Raw genomic sequence first — 21,924 nt, 5'->3', positions numbered from 1 at the left:
CAACGCCCCAAGGAAGCGCGGAGGCTCCGGCGTTCACCGAAAATCGTTTATTGCGTTTAAGAGGCGGGGTCTGGCTTTCCACAGGAAAGAACTACGCTTACAACAGGTGCGTTACAAACAGTAGGGCGAGTTAATACGCGAGCCAGAGAGATGAGGAAAGGTTTATTACAACTTAATTCCGCATAATTTAAAAAAAAAATCCTTTAAAAGTGTTAGCTGTAATACAAATTCTTTTATAGTATAAAATCAAGTTGCCAGTGTATGTATCAGTACCACACTTAAGAGTCTTGGGCTCCCACTGCTGACGGGCGCTCCCCCCAGCCCACCGGCTTCTCGGGGTCAGCCCAAGCAGCACCGAGGTTCCTAGAGTGAGGTTTAGCACTCGGAGACAAAGCACGGTGAGGCTCTGCTAGTTTAAATTTCATAGAAATAGCTACAGCTGTAAACTGGAGAAAGCACTTACACATCTAAGCACGCCTCATAACATCCTTTGGACACGGGATTCCTGAACTGCTCAGCTCCCTGTGGATGGCTTCAGCTATATTTAAAAAAAAAAAACCCACTTAAGTATTTCCGAAGCCATTCACAAACTGGAAGATTAAAATCTGTCTCTTCATAGAGAGTCTCTTCTGTGTATTAAGACATACACACTGCATTTCTATTCAGTAACAAAATGAGGAACCTTGAGCAGTTCAGGAACCCCGCACAGCTTAACCCGGGTTTTCTGATCTCCTGAAAACAGACAAAATCCAGCTGTGGGATTGTGTGAAGTCTGTATTTGTTACCTGCCCACAGGAAAACAAAAAAAAACAAACCAAAACAAAATACATGTGGGAGGAAAGGAATGGATTGTAGACTGAAGCACTGAACTAGTTACAATAAAATGCACCAAGAATTGTAGGGGGGGGCGGGGGAAAAGGAGTTAAGGTCACAACCTGAGAATGTCCACTGAATGGAAAAGCTCGTTGGACACATGCGCTCCTGAAGCTCATTCTCATGAAAAGCGGAGGCTGGAGGAAACCAGCTGTCAGCCAGCAGGACTTTTGCTCCTGGCAGAAAGTGACAGAAATACAAGGCATCTAAATGATTATCAATGAGGTACTCCGAAGTCAGTAAAAAGACTTTGACGGTGTTCAAAGTTCACTTTCTGCTCATTTTCGTCACTATCATGTTATTCTCCTCAGTACTGTTGTGCAATCCATTTATTAAGTAATCTAGACAGGGATAAAGTGTTCCAGCATAATGTAATCAATAATGTAATCAATTCAAATAAATTGATTAAGTAGTTGAATTTTATCTCACCATTCTCTCTTCCAGTTAACACCAGGATGGCTGCTCTGAGGGCCTATGGAAATGGGGGGGGAAGGCGGTGTGCAATAATACTTGCTCACAGGATTTCCTCTCCACAAAATTACTGTAATCCAGTTAGGAATAACCACAAAAGATGCAGAACTAAAAGAATTCAGTATGTAAAAAAGTAAAAACTTTTAAAAACAGTAGTAGCTTCAGTACAAAATTGCAAATACATGTAGCAAAAAAAAAAAAAAAAGAGGTGCCTGTTGTTGAAATTAAAATTCTATTTAAGAGGAGTTCAAACATACCACAAACTTTTTAGAGTACATCTCTGAATGAAGCAAAGGTTATGGGCTTGCACCAGGGTAACTAGACAGTTGATTTAGGCCTGACCAACATTAAAAAAAACCATGTGCACTGGCTTAAATAAATACATTTTAAACATTATAAACTCTACTCGGTTACTGAAATTTACCTACAGAAAATAATCTTGAATTACAAGGCACAGAGTTAATTGCTGCCTGCAAGTCAAGCCCACACTAAAGGCCTACTACTAAAGTAAAGGCAGAACTTGGTGAGTAGAGGTTACCTCACTGAAATACTCCTATGCCCTCACGACCTGCAGGGCACTGCGGTAGGAGCCACCTCTGGAACAGCACTTCCTCTGCAAGTGCAAAAGACGCAAAGACGCTCCAGGCAATGGCACTTGGTGAAGAAAAATAGGCAGACTCTAGGCTTCTGCAAACATCATGCATGACGGGTGATTTGGTGCAGCCTGTGATCAGGCAGTGTTTGGAACTCAGTGTTGATTCACTAGCTGCATATACCAGTCTTTGGATGAACTGCAGTTTATAATCTATGGGTGGCAGTTTGCTGAAGCGGTACCAGTACAAGCATACCCCAGATATACAAAAATTGCAGTTAGTGTCAGCATCAGTTACACCAGCTGAAGAAAGGCACATCCTCTTCAAAGAGGGGAATTAGGGCACAAATACAAATGTTTCTATCCACCAGGTATTTTTGTCTATATGAGATAAAGCAAGGTCAAATTAACACATGATCCCTAATAACCCTGTTGATGTATTTTCTGTTATTTTGCTGAAATGATTTCTTTTTTTCTGTCCAGGGCAGACACCAGTGCAGTTTTGCACATGTGGGAATCACAAGAAAGCAAGTTCTGAATTACCATTTGAGGCTGCATCTGGACAAAGACAGCACTGTCAACTTCAGATAACAAAGCCCAGTCCAGCACCATTGGTTTCACACAAAGTATCTTTGAAGCATGCTGCTTTCATACCACCAAGATGTAAGGTTAAGTCTAAGGAACGTTTCATGCGCTTACGCCTCAGCTGGTCCCAGAGTCACACATAAAGAACAGTGCACATCCTGAAAATAAAAGCCACCTGCAACTCACTAAAGCTGCTAAAGAAAGTTAAAAAGTACGTAAATAGAACTTCAGTTAAAAGAGTTTATAATAACTGATCACCTAGTAGAGAGAAGAAAACTGTCCAGATAAACCTATCCAGTGACTGGCTAACCATTACAAATTTTACTGAAACCATCAGTGAGTTGCCAGAAAGAAACAAGGGTTCCTGGTTCCTGTAAATAGAACCTCCAAATTTTCTGTCAGTGTTCTCCCAGCAAAACAACAAAGGAATTTGCTGTGAAAATCTCAGATGGTAGCCCCAAGAACATTAAGAAGTGAAGCAATTAATTCCTCAAGAGCAAATGGGCTGCTATCAAGTCTCTGGGATTCATCAAAGGGATCACACTGAAAATCTCATTTTGAGAAGTGTCATCCCAACTACCTCAGTCAGTCCGAGAAGGTAACTGTTAACTTTTTTCTCAGGGTGCAAAGTCTCTTTGGAGAGGGAAATAAAAACTCAGTTTAGAAGATTATGGAAGACTTGCATCTGAACTACTCTTCCACCTCTCCCATTCAACAGTATGAAAATCACTCATTTGAGTGATTCATCATTATCCTAAGTTCCTTGAATCAGGAGAAATCAGCTCCTGCCTCTATTAATAAAATCATTGCAGGTGTTCCCTGGGTCTTGCTCATTGTACTAAAAATGCCTAATGCTAACTCTTCATATAAATAAGGTGAATCTCAGTAATATTTCAGGCATTTTTGCATGTAAACAAATTGTTTTCAAGCTTTTTTCAATTTAAATTGACAAATTAAAACAACCGGACAGCCAGACTTCTGTTTGTGAAGCAAATTCAATCAGTAAAAAAGGGATGGGAAAAGCAGCAGCTACACTTAAAGCAAAGTTATCAGAATTTGTGCTTTTCAGCAAATCTAGCAACTGATGGCTATCTAGTGAAGAAGTCTGGCTTCAAAGTCTCTCCTTTTACTTTCATCCACTAAATAAGGACAGAAGCCAAGTGATCCCTGGAGAAGCTGAAGACTGGAACTTTAGAAATAAAGTAGATATTTGACCTCTCCGTTGGAAAAAAAAAAAACCTGTTCTGTTTCAGTTTCCCTGAAGCAATAAGACTGCAAGAATATTCATTGCATAAACCATTTCTGCTTAGAGCTGTTAGTGCAAGATGCAAATCTTCAATTTAACTCATTAAAAAGCCCTCCACGATATTAGTCAATATTTAACTTTGAACATCCATCACCCAAGGTAACTACAATAAGACACATTTTCTTGTGTTCTTCTTTGTCACAGGATACAGAACTGCACGCACAGCTTCAGCAAACACCTCCCGAACACCCTCCTGATTCAACGCCGAGCACTCCAAATATTTGACGGCTCCAATCTGTTTAGCCAATGAAGCTCCTTGCTGCGGGGTAGTGGGAGCCAAGCTTTGCTCTTTCAACTTTTTAACTGTTTCCAGGTCATTTCTCAAGTCTCTCTTCGTGCCCACTAAAAGAATGGGAACATTTGGACAGTGGTGAGAAACTTCAGGATGCCATTTGTGCCTCACATTTGCATAGGAAGAGGGACTACCGATGGAGAAACAGATAACAAATACATTGGTTTGAGGATACGACAGCGTGCGCAGGCGGTCATATTCCTCCTGGCCTGCAGTGTCCCAGAGATTCAGGCTAACTGTCCGGCCATCAACAGTCATTTGGGCACTGTAGTTGTCAAACACAGTAGGGATGTACTCTTCTGGGAAGGCATTGGTGGTATAGCTGATGAGAAGACAAGTTTTTCCCACAGCGCCATCTCCAACAACTACGCACTTTATAGTCTGCATTCTTTACCCAGAAACAAAGTCCTGCACAAAGCAAGAAAAAAAAAGTTAGGAGAAGCACACTCAATGACAGTCATTTTAAAAATAAGCTTTAGCAAGTGTTTTTAACATCGCTAGCAATTTCTTATCATAGCTAGACACACTCAGTGTCTCAGAAGCCATTATGAAGAGCTCACAGGCTAGAAAGACAATAGTGAAATGGAGATGCAGTGAGTTGAAAGCTCAGTGACAACGGGCTGCATTCCAACCATGTAAGTACAAATTAGCCAAATTTCCGGAGTCTTGCCTTACTGCCAGACAGTTTCCCACAAGCAAAGGGACAAGTCCTTAGAGGTTCCTGCAAGTGGAAAGGGATCGTGACCTCAGACCCAGTAACAAGATACTCTGTCATTTGTAGGTTCACACACACACCTCTGTACATGCACACCCACCAAGATTCACACTTCTTGTCTACATGGCCTATTGCCTAAACAGTTTACCGCAAAGAAAGGTCCAAAAATTATATTATAAACCAAGATACCCACTGCTGAATTGCACTGCTACTGTTTACTATAATAATTCACTCAACTCAGAATCAATCAGACCTTAAGAAACTGCATTATTTAGAGGACACCAGATAAAAGGTTCAGGAAGTAGCAGGTACAAGAAAAGCCATTCTTTGAAATATAACTAGCCATAGTACCCAGATTAGAATACATGAAGAATTTTTCTAAAGAAGCCAAGAACAGTTTATTCTCACTAATCAGTGACAGAACAAGCAGAAATTAATAGGCTTGAGCTACAATACAGAAAGCTTATACTGAGAATTAGAAAAATACATGCTGTAAAAGATCAGCAATCAAACAGCCTTCATAAGCAGACTGGTGAGTTGTTACAGGAGATATTTGACACTTAAAGGCTTCCCTATCCCTTTCCTGATATGTGAAGAGCAGGTTTGATAATCAAATGGACATAGCCTAAAACTCAATTCGTTCTAAACTTTTATCACATGAACAGCAGGAACTTTGAAAATAGCATGGAACAACTACAAGCAGTCATTTGTTGTATGCTGGAGCTTCCACTGCTAGCCTGAACAAGAAGGAACTTGCATCTGCCTTCTCACCCAAATGCCTCTGAGGTACTATCAGTAATCCTCAACTTGCAACCAGCAGCAAATATGCTGCTTCAAACAGAAGAAACAAATAGTGGGAGGAACCAGATTGCATATTCCAGAAAAATCACAGCTCTAACACCATCAAAATAGCAAAGGGAACGTACGAAAAAGAGCAATAGTGAAGTACTTCACTTATAGAAGTCATGAAACCCCCTCCTTCCAACTTCCTCTTCAAGACCATCCAAACAAATCAATAACTCATTACCATTTAAGTCTCAGCTTTCTCCTTTTTGACAAAGTCCTTCTCTGTATCCGCATACTGCTGGCTTCCCACTGGGAGCACACATGATCCTTCTGTACTAAACGAAAATTGACTGCCTGGTGCAGCTTTATGCCAAAGCTTAAGGTAACTCAGGTGATATCGACTGTGGTCAGTACAACATACAGTGCTTAAGGAACTATCAATGTATGTACACACACACTACTGAAGACCAGTCAGTGGTGGGAAGCAGTGCAGAAACCTTGCTCCAGAAAGACCCAGCAGGACATTGGAGGGGAAGAATTTGGAGGAAAACAAGCAGGAGGAAGATGCAGAAGCAGTTTATCCTTTTTGAAAATGGCAGGAATTACATTTCTAAAACAACATTAATCACCTGAAATGAAATCTGGCAAGTACTTTTGAGCTTTGGCAGAAAAGCATACATGTGAGTTTCATCACACGTCAAAAAATCAGTCGTCCTGTTTCAAGGCTCCAGTCAAATGTAAAAAGAGACGTGTATGCAAGTGCATATTGTAAAGGTAATCAGTAAAATGAAGAACAGCACTGACCAGCAAAAGCTGACAGCAGGCCTACATATATTATTCCAGAACAGTTCCACCAAGACTTTCATTTAACAGGGCTGGGGAGGGAAAAAAAAAGTAAGTTCTGTCAAATTAGAGGCTTAGAAACATTTCTTGCATTTTGCAAACCCCAAAGTTGAAACTCCTTTTAATATAAATGTACTTAAAACATTACAAATTTAACATTTTTAGCATTATATTATTGAGGTTGAACACTGTTACTGGCTGCATATAACACAACATAATATTTCTGAACACCAAGGGTCTAAGTGCTACAAGCAAACAGTGACAGAACAGTGGATGTATTTTAATACCTTAACACCATTCTACCTGAAGATGCAACCGTAACTCACCATCCTAGTCTCTACTGCTGCTCTCCCTGTAGTGCAGATCACTACCTGCTTTGAGACACTGCCACGCTCTCTCCAGCAGCAAGGCTGCCTTCAGATGTTTCCAAACCCTGTTTCCCCTTCCCACGCAGGTAGCACGCCGCCTCCTCAGCTGTGACCACACACTGAAAAAGGGTGAGGAGTTGTTTCATCCAGTTTACCAAGTAGTACCACAATCAACTGTGTTGGTACAACCAAGCCAGTGTAGCATATGGTGGCAATGAATTGTGGGGGAGGAACACCATACACTGCTATTGCTGCCAAAGTATCACTGGACTGCAGCACAGAGAGCAGGTTTTAAAGCTCATTCCTGCATTTACTTCAAACCACTTAAGTACTAGAAGATGCTGTGCCAGAAACCTTAGTGGTGACCAGCAATTCCAGAGCAAGTGTGTTTTTCCAAATGAACTACCTATGTCACAGACCACTATTTTGATCAGTCAATAACAAGTGACATCACAGAGATGGCAGAACTAAGTCAGCTGGATACATGCAATAAAAACTCAACTACAGCAACAGAAGTCTTGTGGAGAACGAGATACACAAAGCCTTTTGTAGGCCCAGTTCCTAGTTTCTAAAATAAACAGATTGCAAAGCCGTGGAAACAGACCTCTCTTTAATTACACCTCTATGCATTTCTGTCCAGAGCTTTTCACAGAAAGACAGGGTATCCCAGAACTGCACCCCTGCCTGAACACACTGATATCTGGAGGGTCATCACATCAATATGTAAGACAATACAGGCAGTTTCACACATTGGTAAACTACAAAGCCACCTCTATCCCATACCATCAGCAGCTAAAATAGCTTGATTCAACATGATTTAAAATTTCTAATGAAAGTGTGTTACCCAAAGATTATTTTGTTGGGGCTTTATTTAAGAGGTCATTAGAGCTTTCAACTCAAAGAACAGTAGTAAAGTAACAAAAAAGCCTGGAACACGAATGCTCTTCCACAGCATTAGTATCTTGAATTACCTAAGGCTTGGATTTTAGAAGAGCAACATTTGCATTAGGAAATAACTCCATGCAAACATGGCAAAGCATCAGGCTAACTTTGAACTACACAAATGCAATTAAAGAGCTTGTAGGCTTTTAAGTATGCTCCTCTGCTGGGCTCCTTTAAAGTAGGTTGGCTTAGCTGAAACGCATCGTGTGGCATATGCAATACAGAAAAACAAACACACACCAGGATACACATGATTTAGTACTGAAACATAAAATTTAGATAAATTAATAAAAATAAAATAAAATAAAAGAGTAGAAAGATGCTTCTACACTCCATAAACCTGTATGTTGTGAGCAGGTGTAGTTTGGTTAAAGATTTACATATGGAAGACAAAGTTTTTTTAATTTAAGCCACAACCAAGGAAACAATATTACCTCCATCAGACCTCTTCTATTAAATCCACTTATCACTTTGTTCAAAATGTATGAAGTCTTTATTTATTTTTTCTTGTAAACAATTTGCCTAGCAATAAAACTCTCATAAGATAGCAAGAAGCTGGGGTTCAAATTTGCATGGAAAATTCTTTTTATTTCTCAAGCACCCTTGAACTTGGCACTGCATGCTATTTGAATATAAATGTATGCTGAAAAAAAACCCCACACTCCGAAAACAAAATTACCAACAAACACTACCCAGAGCAGGAAAATTGGTTCAGGGTTTGTTTGGGGTTTTTTTGGTGAGCTTCAAAAGAATTTTGGGGGAAAACTTTAGAGAGAAAAACTCCACATACAACAGGTAATAAGAACTGAAAAAGAGAAAAATACAGATTAACACGTCAACACATCAAAAACAAGGCTTAGAATTTAGAAACAGAAAGCTGGGCACAAGCTTCAAAGCCAAGTTCAAAGGTTACTCGGCAAGAGAAAGGAGTTATGGAAAGTCCAAAGTAGTGAGAGGTAATTTGGGTTGCTTAGTCCTGCCAGAGAAAGGACTTTTGTTACAGTTAAGGTGGAAGATCATCAGAACATGAAGAGTTCTAGCAGTTACAGCAGAACGGGAATAATTTTCAAAGAACAAAACCAAACCCAAACCCAACCACCTCACAAAGAAGTGTCATGCAAAAATACATAGATGGGAGTTATTTCTATCTTGTCCATCAGTACCTTTGAATTAGAAAACTGGCATTCCTGTCTGGGTTAGTTTCCTTCTCAGAAGATGCTGCAAAGTCTGCCTTTGCTGCCTGCACACCTGGTACTTCCTCTGGAATGTGCAAGATTTCAGTCGACGTGTCGAGACATCGTCTGGAGAGCAGCTCCCGTTCTGACCTAACTACATATTTTCTGGTATCACTAACACGGACAGCTTGCTCTCCTGTAACCCAGACGGACATTTGCTGGGGAAATTCACTACTGGGATTCCACTCCCCCTCTGCACAAAGCTATCGTAAGTGAAATTACAGAATAACTTCATGTTGCATCAAATTTTTTTTGTGGGAGAGAAAAAACGTCTAGATCTTCCTTTTCATACTTCTGAAGGAAAGCTCCCTGTCTGCTGAGAGAAGGGAGAAAACAGTGACAGAAAACAGAGAGGAAACATGAACATGAATTCTTCTGGGGCATTCTAGATTTGTGCTTTTTACACTTCCTGCACTTTGAAAAATTCTTGGCAGAGGAACTACTTAGCAGGATATGTCTCTGCCCTTGCTACGTTGACACCAGATGCCTCTTTGTTAGGTGGATTTTAGCTTTGATACTGCTCTTTGATAACCTCATTCTCACAGAGTTTGTCAGGTCTTCTGTATCTCTCTTTCCAGTTTGGATAGGGCCTCATTTTGGCCAAAAATGAGCAGAAAATGCACTAGTTCAGCTGAAATCACCTGTACTGATCTGTATCATTCTGTTCAGCCACCACCTTTGATCAATCCCTCCCTGTTTTGCAGGCTCAGAAGTTTGATACTGCTTTATCAGGAGCAAGCAGAAGCAGAAGTTAAGAAATCTAAACAACTTAATTGCTCATCTTTCAGTAACAAAAACTAGATCAGCGATGATTCACTCTGTCCGCCTGATACATGAAGTTGGGCAGAAACTTTCAACAATGAATTGGGTGGATAAGGCAGTTCAAAGTATATCCTACCATCCTCACCCATGCAATGGAGTTAAAAGATTTTTCATGTGTGCAGCTTAGCCACCAGACCCGACAGGGAAGAGAAGGGGCTCTCAGCAATTTAAGACTGTGTTACTATTCCACAACAGGTCAGCTTACTCACCATTGTTTTAGGCGCCAAATGAATGGACAAGTGCCAGACTTTAGAATGCATGCCAAGAAATAGTAAAAAAGTTAAATAGCAGATCTCATCCCTAATACCCTTCAGCAATGAATGACCTACTTGGACTTCTCAGTGCTTTTCAGAGTTTTCACACCGCTTTCTGTCCTGCCATTTACCTGCAAGAGAAACAAAACACACAGCAACAGCCTGAGTGACAGCAGAGGGAGGAAAAAAAATCAACAAGCTAAGCCAGATTTCAGCAGCACAGCAGGAACCATGCAGTCCACGACCCAGAGCTCCATGTGAACAGCAGAATCGAGGAAGCTCACTTTCTGCAGAGCTCTGCCTGGACGTTCAGCTCCCATGCACATATTACTGATACCTAACAAAAGTGCAATTCTCACTGCTTGTCCCCTCACTGTGAATGCTAGAAAGGCCTTACCCCTTTTGGCACAAAAAGTTGTTTCAAAGAAATAAAAGAAACCACCCAAAACCTTTCATATAATGTTTTTAAAACCTCTAGTCCTGTCAAATTAGGCTGAAATTCCTTTATTGATTTAAAGATTTTTTTTTGCAGGGATGAAACACACATAAGGTTTACCATGTAAGCAGTATTTCTTAGGGAACCACAGTGAAAACGAAGTGGTCTGCATGTGGGTACCTCAATCACATAAACCTCAGTGCATCAATACTCTTACTACAAGCACTACTATATACTCCAAATTTTATAGGAGAGCAACGATATTAGTGACCAAATATCAATGATCTTAAACTCTATGAATCCAAGATTATGTTTATTGGATAATAAATATTTCCAAAGAAACAAGCTCATGAAACAGCTGCACAGCTGTGAAATAACACTACACCTAGTTGCAGCTGCACAGTCATAGAGGAACTAAAAACTAGGACTTTCAAGTAGCCCAGCATATGAATGTGACGTGTATCCTGCCATAATCAAAAGCTGCAGAGTATTAAACTTGATTTTCCTCCTGCAACCACGTGCAGAAGCATGGATTCTTCAAGACGCGGACCCTTCACAATTTATTTGAACACAACTGACCCTGACGTGCTTCAAGGGTGAGCACAGTAAAGGTGTAAGACCAGGAGCCGGGACTGCAGGGGTCTGTGTCCAGATCCACTACATACCTCCTGGGTGATACAAGCAACTTGAAGAGGTCCTGGGTATCACAGCCAGTTCACAAAAGTGAATAACATATGTCCTTCCTACCACTTACAGATTCTGGCAAGACCTTATTCATTACTGTTGGCTAAGAGAAAAAAAGGCAGTACCTCAGACATGAGGTTATGTGAAGAGGCACATTAAGCACATTGCATGATGAATGATACATCCAGTTAAAGCACCCCTGATCCCTGTCTGAGGTGGAAAAAACTCCTGTTATTCTATCTTCCTATCATCTTTTGTCACCTGGCATTCATTAGCATTCCAAACGCTCTTTATTTTCAAGAAAAGTTGTAACAAAGCCACTGTTGTATTTGAAGGGCAATGTGTATACTGGGAAAATCTAAGCTTTTTCCTCAAGAAAAAAGCCCACACACACTTTTCGTTCTCTTTGATTTCTCCTCCACCAACAAACAAAAAAATGCACTTGGTCAATCAATAACAGTTTTTAAAAGTGTCTTTAAATAGCTTTGATACGATTAGAACACCAGCCAAAGCATGCACTCAGTGTGTATTGTATCATGGCTTGTGCGCTACAATATTGCAATATTTGCCAGTCTCGCTGGCATCACATATCACAGTTCTACAAGGTGAGCAGAAGTTACCAGTGGCAAGGAGTCTCTCAGCAGTCTACCAGATTTACACATACAGGCATAGGAAAATAATAATAAAAAAAATACTCCTTTTACAGGTATGGATCTTTACATGATACCAAATTGTATGAAAACACTTCAGACTCCAAAGAATCAAAGCCTCATCACGTAAGCAGATCAAACCTCATATTCAGTTTCCTCCTAATTGCAAAATGTGTATTTCATTGTTTTTCCAAGATCTCTGTAAAGCTCCTTCTAAGAAGAACATTTAAAAGCATCTTTTTTAACGGAAATAGTAAGTTAAAATGCCAAATATGTCTCATAAGCTTAAGTTCCCTATAGAAAAACTTGTGTGCAGCTGAACACTGGCGAACTGGCCAAACAGAGCCTTCATGCTATGTATTTTACATTTGACACAGAAAAGAATGTAAACTTTTTATAATAAAAAATAAGCTTGGGACAAAGAGCATACAGCTAATGATGCTGGCAGAGGGAGCACCACACTCCAGCACAGGACACATGTTGCAAGCATAGGGTAAACATAAAGAACAAAAGCACTTAAAGTTTTTTTATAACTCAGCGTAAATACAATGGGAAGCACAAGTGTTTATAAAGAGCAAACAGATACTGACTATTCATTGGTTCTTTAAAAAAAAAAAGAACAAAGGGACATAAAATTAAATCAGAAAGAGGGAGGTTCAGAACAAATAAAAGGTAGCATTGCTTCTCAGGGTTTGAGGTTAAGCTAGGAATTCCTCAGTACAGGATGTTACAAATACTGAAAGTTTACAGGACTCAAGAAGAGAACCATTAAGCTTCCAAAAGAGAGCTCTGTAGTGGCTGCTAAATGAGACAATACCTGTGACTCCTGCAATCCCCCAGCACTCAGAATATTTTAGGTCACTACCTTGCTCTGCTCTGAGACTACAATCTGGCAGTTTGTAGTAGATCAAATATGACTACTCTTATGTATCCCTGTAAAGGAAAATCCATTCTCAGCACTGAAACAAGAAACCTTTAGAAAAGGCTAACTCATCAAATGTCAACCTTTTATTATATCCGCTGGGAGCAGAGATCGCCTTAAATTTGTCACAGTACCCCCAATGCGGATTAGCATCAGCCTGACTTTAGAACAGCCCAGCCCAACCTTCGGACACTGCGGAAGAGGGAAGAGCAGGACCTGCCTCCGGGGCCATTCCCGCTCCCCACACATCCCTGAGGCAGAAACGGGACCAGAGAGAAGCTTGTTCCAGAACATCCCCCTTCCCCGACGCCTCCAGCATCTCCGAGCCCCCGATGAGCACGTTCACCTCCACAAACCCCGCCGAGCGCAGAACCCGGGACCTGCATCCCCCCTCCCGCAACTTCTAGAAAATAAGAAAACAACACGCCCCGCGGCTGGGGGCTGATCACCCGCTACTCCCAAGCTCGCCATTCCCTCCTCCGCAGCCGGCGGCTTCCCCCGTGGGGCAGGTGCCGAGGAGCCGCGGGCAGCGCTCCAACAGCCTCCCCCGGGAAGGAAACCGCGACCGCCGCAGCCCCCAGACCGGGAGAGGCCGGCGCCGGCCCCGGGCCGCCGCCCCGCTGACAGCGAGGGTGGCGGCGGCCGGACGCGGAGGATCTTCCTCCCCAGCGCGCCGCCCGCCCCGACCTCCGCCCGCGCTTCCGCCCGGCGGCAACGCTGAGGAGAAACACCCGCAGACACGCGGGTGCCTGGGGCCAGGGGCCCGCGGAGGCCGCTCCCCCGCCGCCAGGCCCGCGGCCGCCGCACCTCAGTTCACCTAACAGCCCCTCAGGGCCCGCCGCGGGCCGCGCCGCCGCACGCCGGGAGCGCGGGGAGCCTGCGGCGCCGCCCGCCCCCGCGCCCCAGCACCGCGCTCCCGCCCCGCGCTCACCTCCCGCGCCGCCGGCGGACCCTCGACCCGGCCGCACCCCGGCGCCCGCCCCTGCCGCGCGCACGCGCCTCGCGCCCGCCCCGCGCAGGCGCCCTCTGCCCCGCCGCCGCCTCCGGAGGGTCCGGCAGGGGGCGCCGCGGCGGGAGGGCGGCGGCGCGCGGCCCTTCCTGGCGAGGCCGGGGCCAGGCCGCGGGCGGGGGCTGCAGGCCCTGTCGGCTCCTGCTGCCGGGCTTTGGTACCTGAATAGTTTAGTACAGCGGCAAATGCTGCGCGTCGCCCTCCGCCTCCCTTCCCAGCGCTGGGAGGTGTTACACAGCGGAACCCCGTCGGGGATCCTCCGCCTCCGGCCTCCTGGTCTCCTGTCGCTTGGTCCGTATTGGCCTCTCACACCCGGGCTCTTTCACGTCTATGAAGGTCTTCGCAGAGGAGGACATCAGGTCCCTGCTGGAGCTGCAGGCAGCGATGCCATTTCCCTCATGGCCACGGTTGCCATCTCACTCCTGACACCTCCCGGGCCCGGCTCCCCTGCTGCGGAGGGAGTGAGGTGGTGTGGGGGGGTGAAGCTCTGCTCACCCTGCTGCCCCAGGGCTCTGCACACCTCAGAAATGCCAGGGTCAGGCAGAACACCCCGGCCACAAGGAGACCTGGCACAGGCACAGGCTGCCTGAGGTGCAGACAAGGGGGCTCCTCCCGTTGTCCTGCCCCGGCTGGGCACAGGAGAGGGAGAGACAGATGGCAGGGTTCAGCCCACTGACGTCTCTTAAGTGCCTGTCAGGAATTTCAGAGTATAACCTTTGCTCTGGGTTTTTATTACTTGCCCCTTCTGACCAGGGGAGAGGGCGTGCTGCAGCCCGCATGTGGCTCTGGGCTGGGTCTGCTCCTCTGGAGCTGGTGCCAAGGTCCCTGGCACCTCAGGAGCCGTCACTGCTCAACTGCTGAAGCACTTGACTGTCAGTTGCTTGGTGTTCCCATATCCAGCTCCTCATCTTCCTCCTCCGACCAGCTCAAGCTGTCATCCGAATCCTCCCCCTGCACTGCCCCAGGCTCTTCCATGTTGGCAGCCTCCTCCTGCTCGCCACCGGCGTGTGACCTGCTCTGGGGGAGCTCCAGCCTGGCCCAGGAGCCAGGGCTGGCTTTGCAAAGTGTGATCTCCACCTTGGTGGGGACCATGCTTACAAAGCTCTTTTCTATTTCAATGACCTAGAGAGAGGGAAAAGTGCAGTGAGCTGGGCAGGGGAAGGCAGGCAGCACACGCTCATCCGCCCCCTTACTGGCAGAGCCCTGCCAGAGGAGAAGAGAGATCTCCTCTCCTTGTGTGCCAGGAGACAGAGCAGGGTGAAATCTGGGCTCCAGCTGAGCCTCACAGTGTCACATCTAAGCAGCACCGCAGTGCTGGTACAGAGCTCAGGAGAGCTCAGCTAGCCACAGCCATGTGCTCGGCTGCGGTACAGCCCTCTCCCCATGGCAGTGAGCTGTGCTGAGACACAGGCATACCCACACCCGGCAGCATGCTCTGCTGCCCGCTGGCGCAGGCAGCATGCACCATGCACCAGAAATAAAGGCAAGAAATGCACATGCAAATTCCTGAGTCTCACTGCTCCTCCCCAGCCAGCAAGCAGCTAAGAAATCAGAGCGCGAGTCTCTCCTCTCACACCACTGCCTGCCCACAGGCACAGCAGGATTGCAGGGGGAGACAGGGACCTGCTGGGCCAAAGACTCTTTGGGGCAGTCTGGGACCAAACCCAGAACACCTACAGAGCTGGCAGCGATATCCAGCTCCGCTCTTAGTCCAGGATCAATTGGTGCAGCCACTGGCAGCCTCTGAAACAGCTCTCCTCACAACCCTTAAGGCATTTCCTAGCAGAGATGGCTATAAATTCTGGTACCTGGGCGACCTGGCTCCCAGACGATCACAACAATAGCAAGCCAGTGCTGTGGCAGCATTTAAAAGAGAGTAGCCAGCGTGCCTCAGGTAGTGCAGAGCAGTCAGATGGGCACTGAGCCCAGGCACAGTCCTGGCGTGGCTCCAAGGGAGTGCTACCACCATGGGATCAATAGAGAAAAAACTAATTTCCCCATCAGCCTTTGCTGCTATAGAAAACTGGAGCTCTAGAGATAATCGGGTCCTCTCTGCTGTGACAGCTGTGGTGGACCTGTGTTCTCCGCAAAGCTCCGAGAGCTGGCAATGAATCACACCAAGGGCGGGACTATGAAATGTCTGTTTGTTCCACAGATGTGCCAGCCAGAGAAGAGACGGCATCCCAGGGGCCACAGCATTTCTTTGCAATAATTCCGCAATAACTCCGCATCTGGAGTATTGTGTCCAGTTCTGGGCCCCTCAGTTCAAGAAGGACAGGGAACTGCTAGAGAGAGTCCAGCGCAGAGCCACGAAGATGATTAAGGGAGTGGAACATCTCCCTTATGAGGAGAGGCTGAGGGAGCTGGGTCTCTTTAGCTTAGAGAAGAGGAGACTGAGGGGTGACCTCATTAATGTTTATAAATATGTAAAGGGCAAGTGTCAAGAGGATGGAGCCAGGCTCTTCTCAGTGACATCCCTTGACAGGACAAGGGGCAACGGGTGCAAGCTGGAGCACAGGAGGTTCCACTTAAATTTGAGGAAAAACTTCTTTACTGTAAGGGTGACTGAACACTGGAACAGTCTGCCCAGAGAGGTTGTGGAGTCTCCTTCTCTGGAGACATTCAAAACCCGCCTGGACGCGTTCCTGTGTGATATGGTCTAGGCAATCCTGCCCCGGCAGGGGGATTGGACTAGATGATCTTTCGAGGTCCCTTCCAATCCCTAACATTCTGTGATTCTGTGATTCTGTGATAATACAGTCAAAGTCTGCCTCATGCTCCATGCACAGGAAGGACCGTGCAGAAATTGCAGCAACAATCATTTTGCTGCTTTTTCAAAAGTCTGAGAATCCTGACTACGCAGTGTAATTTTCCTTACTGGGAACCTGTGTTTGGGGCTGCAAACACTTCTCCCAGAGCACAGGCTGCCTCGCAGCATTGCAGCCCAGTTCCACGCAGACTACTGGAATAGGGAAATCAAAGTAAACAGAATCTTACCCCCCAGAGATCCAGTTCTGCCTGGAAAATCTTATTCCCTTCAAAGATAACGTGAACCTCAAGCTGAAAGATCAACAGAAAATTATCTGAGTGGGTAGCACAGCACTGCCAGAGCTCTTCCCCCAGACAGGGCAGCGGCCTTCCAGCACTGTAACGCATCCCATGTCCTGGCTCCAGTGTAACAGTCTGGCGATCCCCTCAGCACCTGGGAGCATTTCACCCCCTTCAGAGCGTGCTGCGTTCACTTCTGCTACCAGTCAAGGGATTCAAGGCCAGCAAAGCCACCCACTGAGGCTGAAAGCCACTGAGCCAGAGTGGCCGGGCAGATGCTGCTGCAGCAGTGAAGCCGCTGGGCTCTCAGCTTGGACATGGCAGGTTGGCAGTGCCAACCCTGGCTGCAGCAACAGACCAAACAAGCCATCAAAGAGCGCCAGGCACCTGGCTGGCTCCTGGCTGCTGGCTCATCAAAATGAAGTGCCATGAAAGCACGCATCCCCATCGCAGCTCTGCCGGCCCCACTCACCGTGGTGCGGTTGGCTTTCACACTGCTGAGGGCTGGCAGGGGGTTCTTGGCATAGACCGTCACCACTACCAGGCTGTTGGTTTGGTGCCAGTCCTGACGGCACGACACCGCCTTCTTGTCCTGCCGGGGAGAGGAACTCATCACTGCACAGAATCTAGCCCAAGCACACCCCAAACAGAAGGGATGTCTGTGCTGGAGGATGCTCTTTCGCACATTTAATTCGCAGAGCTCTGGCTGAGGTCAGCATCAGCTAAGCAAGATCAAACCCTGCCTTTCATGTGGGTTTTTGAGGGGAGGTGATTCATGTGAAGGTGGGTATTCCCATGTAACATGGGCCGTCTGTGCTGTGTTTGGGGTTGCTCCAGAAGGACGTATTAAGACCAGAGACATCCTCTTGTTGTTTCCGAGTCACTCTGCTGTGCCCAAGCTCATAGTGCTGTGCACAGTCAGGAGAGTCAGTCTGGAGGGCAGTGCAGGGGCTGTTGCTGGACATGGATCATGCCACCATGCTGAATTTGGAAGACAGATGACCCCCAGCTGGCCACGTTTCACCTTTCATAGAACCCCCACCTGATCCAGTGACACAGACAGCTTTGGCCCCACCAGGCATTTCTGAGCATCACCAGGAGACAGACCCCCTACAGCCCTCAGCATTGCCAGCCAAAGAAACACCCCAGGAGGAATCCCAGCCCCAGACTCAGGTGACAATTAGCACAAAGCATCTGCATCACAACATCACAGTTCATTCACTGCAGCCTCCTTTACATCCACTATATGTTTTCTGCTCCAGGGCAAAGAACAGACTAGGCTCAGAGGGCGTTGCTCAGAGCAGTGCTCACTCAGAGGAACACGAGGCACTTTCAGGGATATCCTGGGTCCATTGGGTGCAACTTTCCCAGCTCAAGCCTGCTTCCAGCCAAGAGCTTTCCTGGGGAAACTTACAGACACACACTAGTGGGAACTGGGATCTTCTCCCCATTGCCCTGCCACAACACCATGTCACTATGTAGATGAAGTCCCTCCTGCCGGTTGGGTGTGAGAGCCAACATGTTTTGTGAATGCAGGAGCAGCATTTTAAACAGCAGATGGGTGAAGATTAAGCATTCAAACCCTGCACAGTCATCTGTCGGCAATTATGAAAATTAAGAGAATTAAATGCAGAAACCCGTGTGAACGCAGAGCAAGGGAAGGAGCACTCCTCGGGTGCCAGTAACAGCACTGTGCTCACATGTTGCCCCCGATGAGAACCCCCTTACCCCCTTCCCTGTCCAGCAGTGCCGCCCGCTGCTGCAACCCGGTTGCTCCAGGAAGGCGCTGAAGTCCGTTGTTTTGACTCCACAACAGCTCCAGTACTTCATCCTGGGGAGAGCAGGGTGATCTGAGTGGGGAGCGCCCGTGGGAGCAGGAGAGGGGACAACAGCAAGCTTTGGGGTGGTGGGGGAGAGGGGCTCAGAAACAGCAGCTCCCCCTGCCCACCTGTCACCCGGGGGAGGGTCACCCACGGCTGCACCAACCGTGCCGCTGAGGCCACACAAACTGGCAATGTGGCACTTTCAGCCCTCAGCAGGGTCAGTTTGCTCTGGTAAAGGGTTGTTTCTTACCCCTCATGGAAGACAGGAACACCAGGATGGAAAGTACAAACCTCTGTATTGCTCTCTGGGCCCTGGTAGATCTGTGGAGCAAGAAGCAGAGGAAAGTTTCGGCTGTGCCTCTGGCACAGCATGGCATGGCACAGCCAGGCATCCACCCACTGGTGCCCGTCCCTGCATAGGGCACAGCATGATGCCCAACATCACCCTTTTGTCAGGTCCCATATCTGTGAGGACTTACTCTGGAGCTACGCCTAGCCTGCAGCCCGGCACTGGTACCTGCTCCCTGCCGGCAGGGCAGCCACCCCGGCGTCACCGAGACCCCAACGTCATCCCCGCGACCCTGGCAGCAGCCATTCCATATGCCCTCTCCCAAACACAGCCTGGTCCCAGCCTGGGGCTGGGCAGCACCAGGACAGTGGGCAAGTTTGGACACCACAGAAACTCGCTCCGAGGTGCAAGGGGCCATTTGTCCATCCTGTCCCTTCCCCTCCTTCCCAGAGCATGAGAGTCTCATGTCGTCATCCACCTCCTGCCTTTTCCTCCCTGCTCGCTCCCCCCGCTGCTGCTTTCCAAGCGTGCCGGCCCTCCCGCAGCTTGGTCCCTCTGGCATACGCCTCAAGCCAGGCAGACAGTCCTACACAAGGTGGCCTTGGGGCAAGACAGAAAGTGGGTTGTGCTGCATTAATTAAACGCAGGTGGGAATTATTCCACAAGCATTTTACCTATATGCCCATATCCTGAATATGTGCTGTATTTCATTGCAAGCAATTAGCAGCAGTGAAACGGAAATGTACCACCAGTCCAGGAATCTGGAAGCCTCTTGCGGGAACGTGGCTGGGAGGCAACAGAGGCAGCTGCTCCAGGGACAGGATGAGCAGGAGCACAGGGAGCCACTGGGCGCTCCCACCTCCCGCCTGCCCGGCACCCTGCCCGGCACCCGGTGGCAGCGGGGAGATGAGCCCTGCACTGGATCTGTGATGCTCCCAGCCACGCAGCGCAGACCGTGCAAAGATGGGACCCTGCCAGGTACTCACCGCCTTGCAGGCTGCGTTCTTGCAGGTCGTGCCAGCTCTCACCTGGGCAGCCACCTCCCCTGCGAGAGCAACAGAGCTTCACCCCTGGGCACGCACGTCCTGCACCTGTCCCCAAACCCTCCCCGCAGCCCCACTGCCTGCTCCCCAGCTTAGTACACACAGCCCCTGAGCACAGCCCGTTGCAACGCGCCTCCGAGACGGAGCTCTGTGGGTTTGCAGGTGGCTGAGCACACAGCGCCCGCCATCCTGCGCTGAACCTGCCATGTGAAACCCCACGCTGAACTTGCCACGTGCAACCCCACTGCTGTTCATCAGCTTGTCACTACCTGCGCAGCTGCCCTCAGGTGCCTCGTCCTTGGAGGACAGGTTCAGTTTCTCCAGTGCCTGCTCCAGAGACCTTGATACTTTAATTGGCAGCAGTTGTCTTGGCTCATCAGAGCTGGAAAACAGCAGCAGCAAAGGCCAAGTTGGTTTTTTTTTTGCAATTTAAGTGTCATTGCCTCTCCTGAGGAAGCAGCAGGCCAGGACACATGCAGAAGAAGCGGCACAGCAGGGTGACACTGTTAGCTGAGTCCGTCTCACCTTGGTCTTTCCCGCTGCATCTTCTCAGCTGATTTTGGTCCTTGGATGATGAGCTCCTCCACTGGTTTGGCCTTCGGCTCATCTGAGGTCTTCTCTTGGCTGAAAGGCTCAGGGGGCTTCTCCTTGCTGTGAAACCCCTTTGTGCATCCCTGAGCAGCAGAGGCAGGCCTGATGCTCACTTTGCCCTCCCTATCCTGGTGGCTGCTCCCAAACCCTGCGAGTTTCTGTGCTCTGGTGGCTCTGCATCCTGCAGGGATGGGCTCTGACCCTGCACCAGGGCAGGGGCTGCATCCTCAGGGATTCCCAGGGCCAAGATGGTGTGGCAGCCTCACCGGGGCCATGGCAGACAGGTCTTAGCTCTGCTGCACCCTGGCCTGGCAGCTGAAGGGCAGCAGGAGTCCTCCCCCCGTCCCCAGGCCTCTGCTGCCTCCTTCCCTCCCCCAGGACTGCTCAGGCATTCCCAGCTGTGCTGGTGTTTGGGGCATTTGTGTTCATCCTGCAGGATCCTGGTGGGGGATTCCAGCCCCTTCTGGCACCCTTCTCCGGGACCACCTGCCCTGCACTTTGGGAGCAGCACCCTTTCTTGCAGGGTCCTTGGAAGCAGATAGGAAATCCCTGGCCAGCAGGGAAAGGGGACAGTCTGGGCATGGGATGGGGATGGGACAGGACAGGACAGGGCAGGAGCAAGGAGCAGGAAGGAGAGGACAGAGAGCAGCGGGTGCATTTGGGCTGGCGGGTTGCTCACCTTTATGGAGAGGAACTCGGAGAAGTCTGTTGTGCGTTTCTTGCAACAAGACCAGCCCTAGGCACCGGGAGACAACAAACTGGTCAGGCGTGGGCAATCCTGCCAGGCACAAGGTCCCTCCCTGCAGCTGCAGCCCCGGCTCCTGCCCCACTCACCTTCAGGGCATCGTGGAAGATGGGGACACCCGGGTGATACAGGCAGGAATCTGAAAAGGGAAAATCAGGCAGAACCTTTCAGGAGGAGCAATCTTGCCCACAAGCCACCCATGGTAGCGGGCAGCTCCGGAGCCAGCTCCTGTCATGCAGTCTGCCTGCACTGGGCTCAGCTCAGCCCTGCTTGACAGCTCAGGCCGTGGCACGGCAGCCGAGGCTGCAGACTGGGAAAGCAGCACGCATTCCTACTCACCCCAGTGCAAGGCAGACAAGCCCACTTACCCTTGGCGTTGTGCTCAGGATCAAACCTCTGCCCGCAGCCCTTGTTGTAGCACAGCAGCGCCATAGCTCAGGCGTACTCGTGGCGTCCTTCACTCCTTCCACAAAAATCCCATCAATCTCATCCCTGCCCGTAATCCCCCCTCTGCTTCCCCGCAGTTTCCAGCCTAGGCACTGGGAGGTGGCTTTGCCTATCTTTGGAGGCAGCTGGAGGAGGTGGCTGGTAACTGGAGAG

At 48.1% G+C, this 21,924-nt stretch overlaps 2 protein-coding genes across 8 annotated transcripts; both read right to left on the bottom strand.

The window, feature by feature from the left end:
* Window positions 1-142: 142 nt before the first annotated feature.
* On the bottom strand, window positions 143-14,404 carry LOC137669671 (rho-related GTP-binding protein RhoG-like). Of its 7 annotated transcripts, none has more exons than XM_068411898.1 (3): window positions 13,947-14,404; window positions 8,937-10,215; window positions 143-4,527 (listed from the first exon to the last, which is right to left on the bottom strand). In XM_068411898.1, the coding sequence occupies exon 3, from the start codon at window positions 4,504-4,506 to the stop codon at window positions 3,931-3,933; it is 576 nt and encodes a 191-aa protein (XP_068267999.1). In that variant the 5' UTR covers window positions 4,507-4,527; window positions 8,937-10,215; window positions 13,947-14,404; the 3' UTR covers window positions 143-3,930. The 7 variants fall into 7 exon arrangements, with proteins under 7 accessions (XP_068267999.1, XP_068268002.1, XP_068268000.1 ...); XM_068411901.1 differs by having other exon boundaries at window positions 10,040-10,215; XM_068411899.1 differs by lacking the exon at window positions 13,947-14,404 and adding an exon at window positions 13,708-13,748.
* A 91-nt stretch (window positions 14,405-14,495) lies between these two features.
* Window positions 14,496-21,924, bottom strand: ITGB1BP2 (integrin subunit beta 1 binding protein 2). The gene is made up of 11 exons (XM_068411897.1): window positions 21,693-21,924; window positions 21,414-21,463; window positions 21,259-21,315; window positions 20,514-20,662; window positions 20,258-20,370; window positions 19,932-19,990; window positions 18,907-18,977; window positions 18,562-18,664; window positions 17,306-17,425; window positions 16,783-16,845; window positions 14,496-14,907 (listed from the first exon to the last, which is right to left on the bottom strand). The coding sequence occupies exons 1-11, from the start codon at window positions 21,754-21,756 to the stop codon at window positions 14,659-14,661; spliced, it is 1,098 nt and encodes a 365-aa protein (XP_068267998.1). The 5' UTR covers window positions 21,757-21,924; the 3' UTR covers window positions 14,496-14,658.

The sequence above is a fragment of the Nyctibius grandis genome, chromosome 13 (assembly GCF_013368605.1).
Source record: "Nyctibius grandis isolate bNycGra1 chromosome 13, bNycGra1.pri, whole genome shotgun sequence".
Taxonomy (NCBI): domain Eukaryota; kingdom Metazoa; phylum Chordata; class Aves; order Nyctibiiformes; family Nyctibiidae; genus Nyctibius; species Nyctibius grandis.
Note: the sequence above shows the minus strand (reverse complement) of the source record. Positions and strands in the feature narration are given on the sequence as shown.

Coding starts and splice junctions, on each gene's coding strand:
- LOC137669671 (XM_068411898.1), bottom strand. CDS start 4,506: ATGCAGACTATAAAGTGCGTAGTTGTTGGAGATGGCGCTGTGGGAAAA.
- ITGB1BP2 (XM_068411897.1), bottom strand. CDS start 21,756: ATGGCGCTGCTGTGCTACAACAAGGGCTGCGGGCAGAGGTTTGATCCT. Junction 20,371..20,513: donor ATGCAGCGGGAAAGACCAAG/GTGAGACGGACT, acceptor GCTGTTTTCCAG/CTCTGATGAGCCAAGACAAC. Junction 17,426..18,561: donor ACTGCTGGACAGGGAAGGGG/GTAAGGGGGTTC, acceptor TCTCCCCGGCAG/GACAAGAAGGCGGTGTCGTG.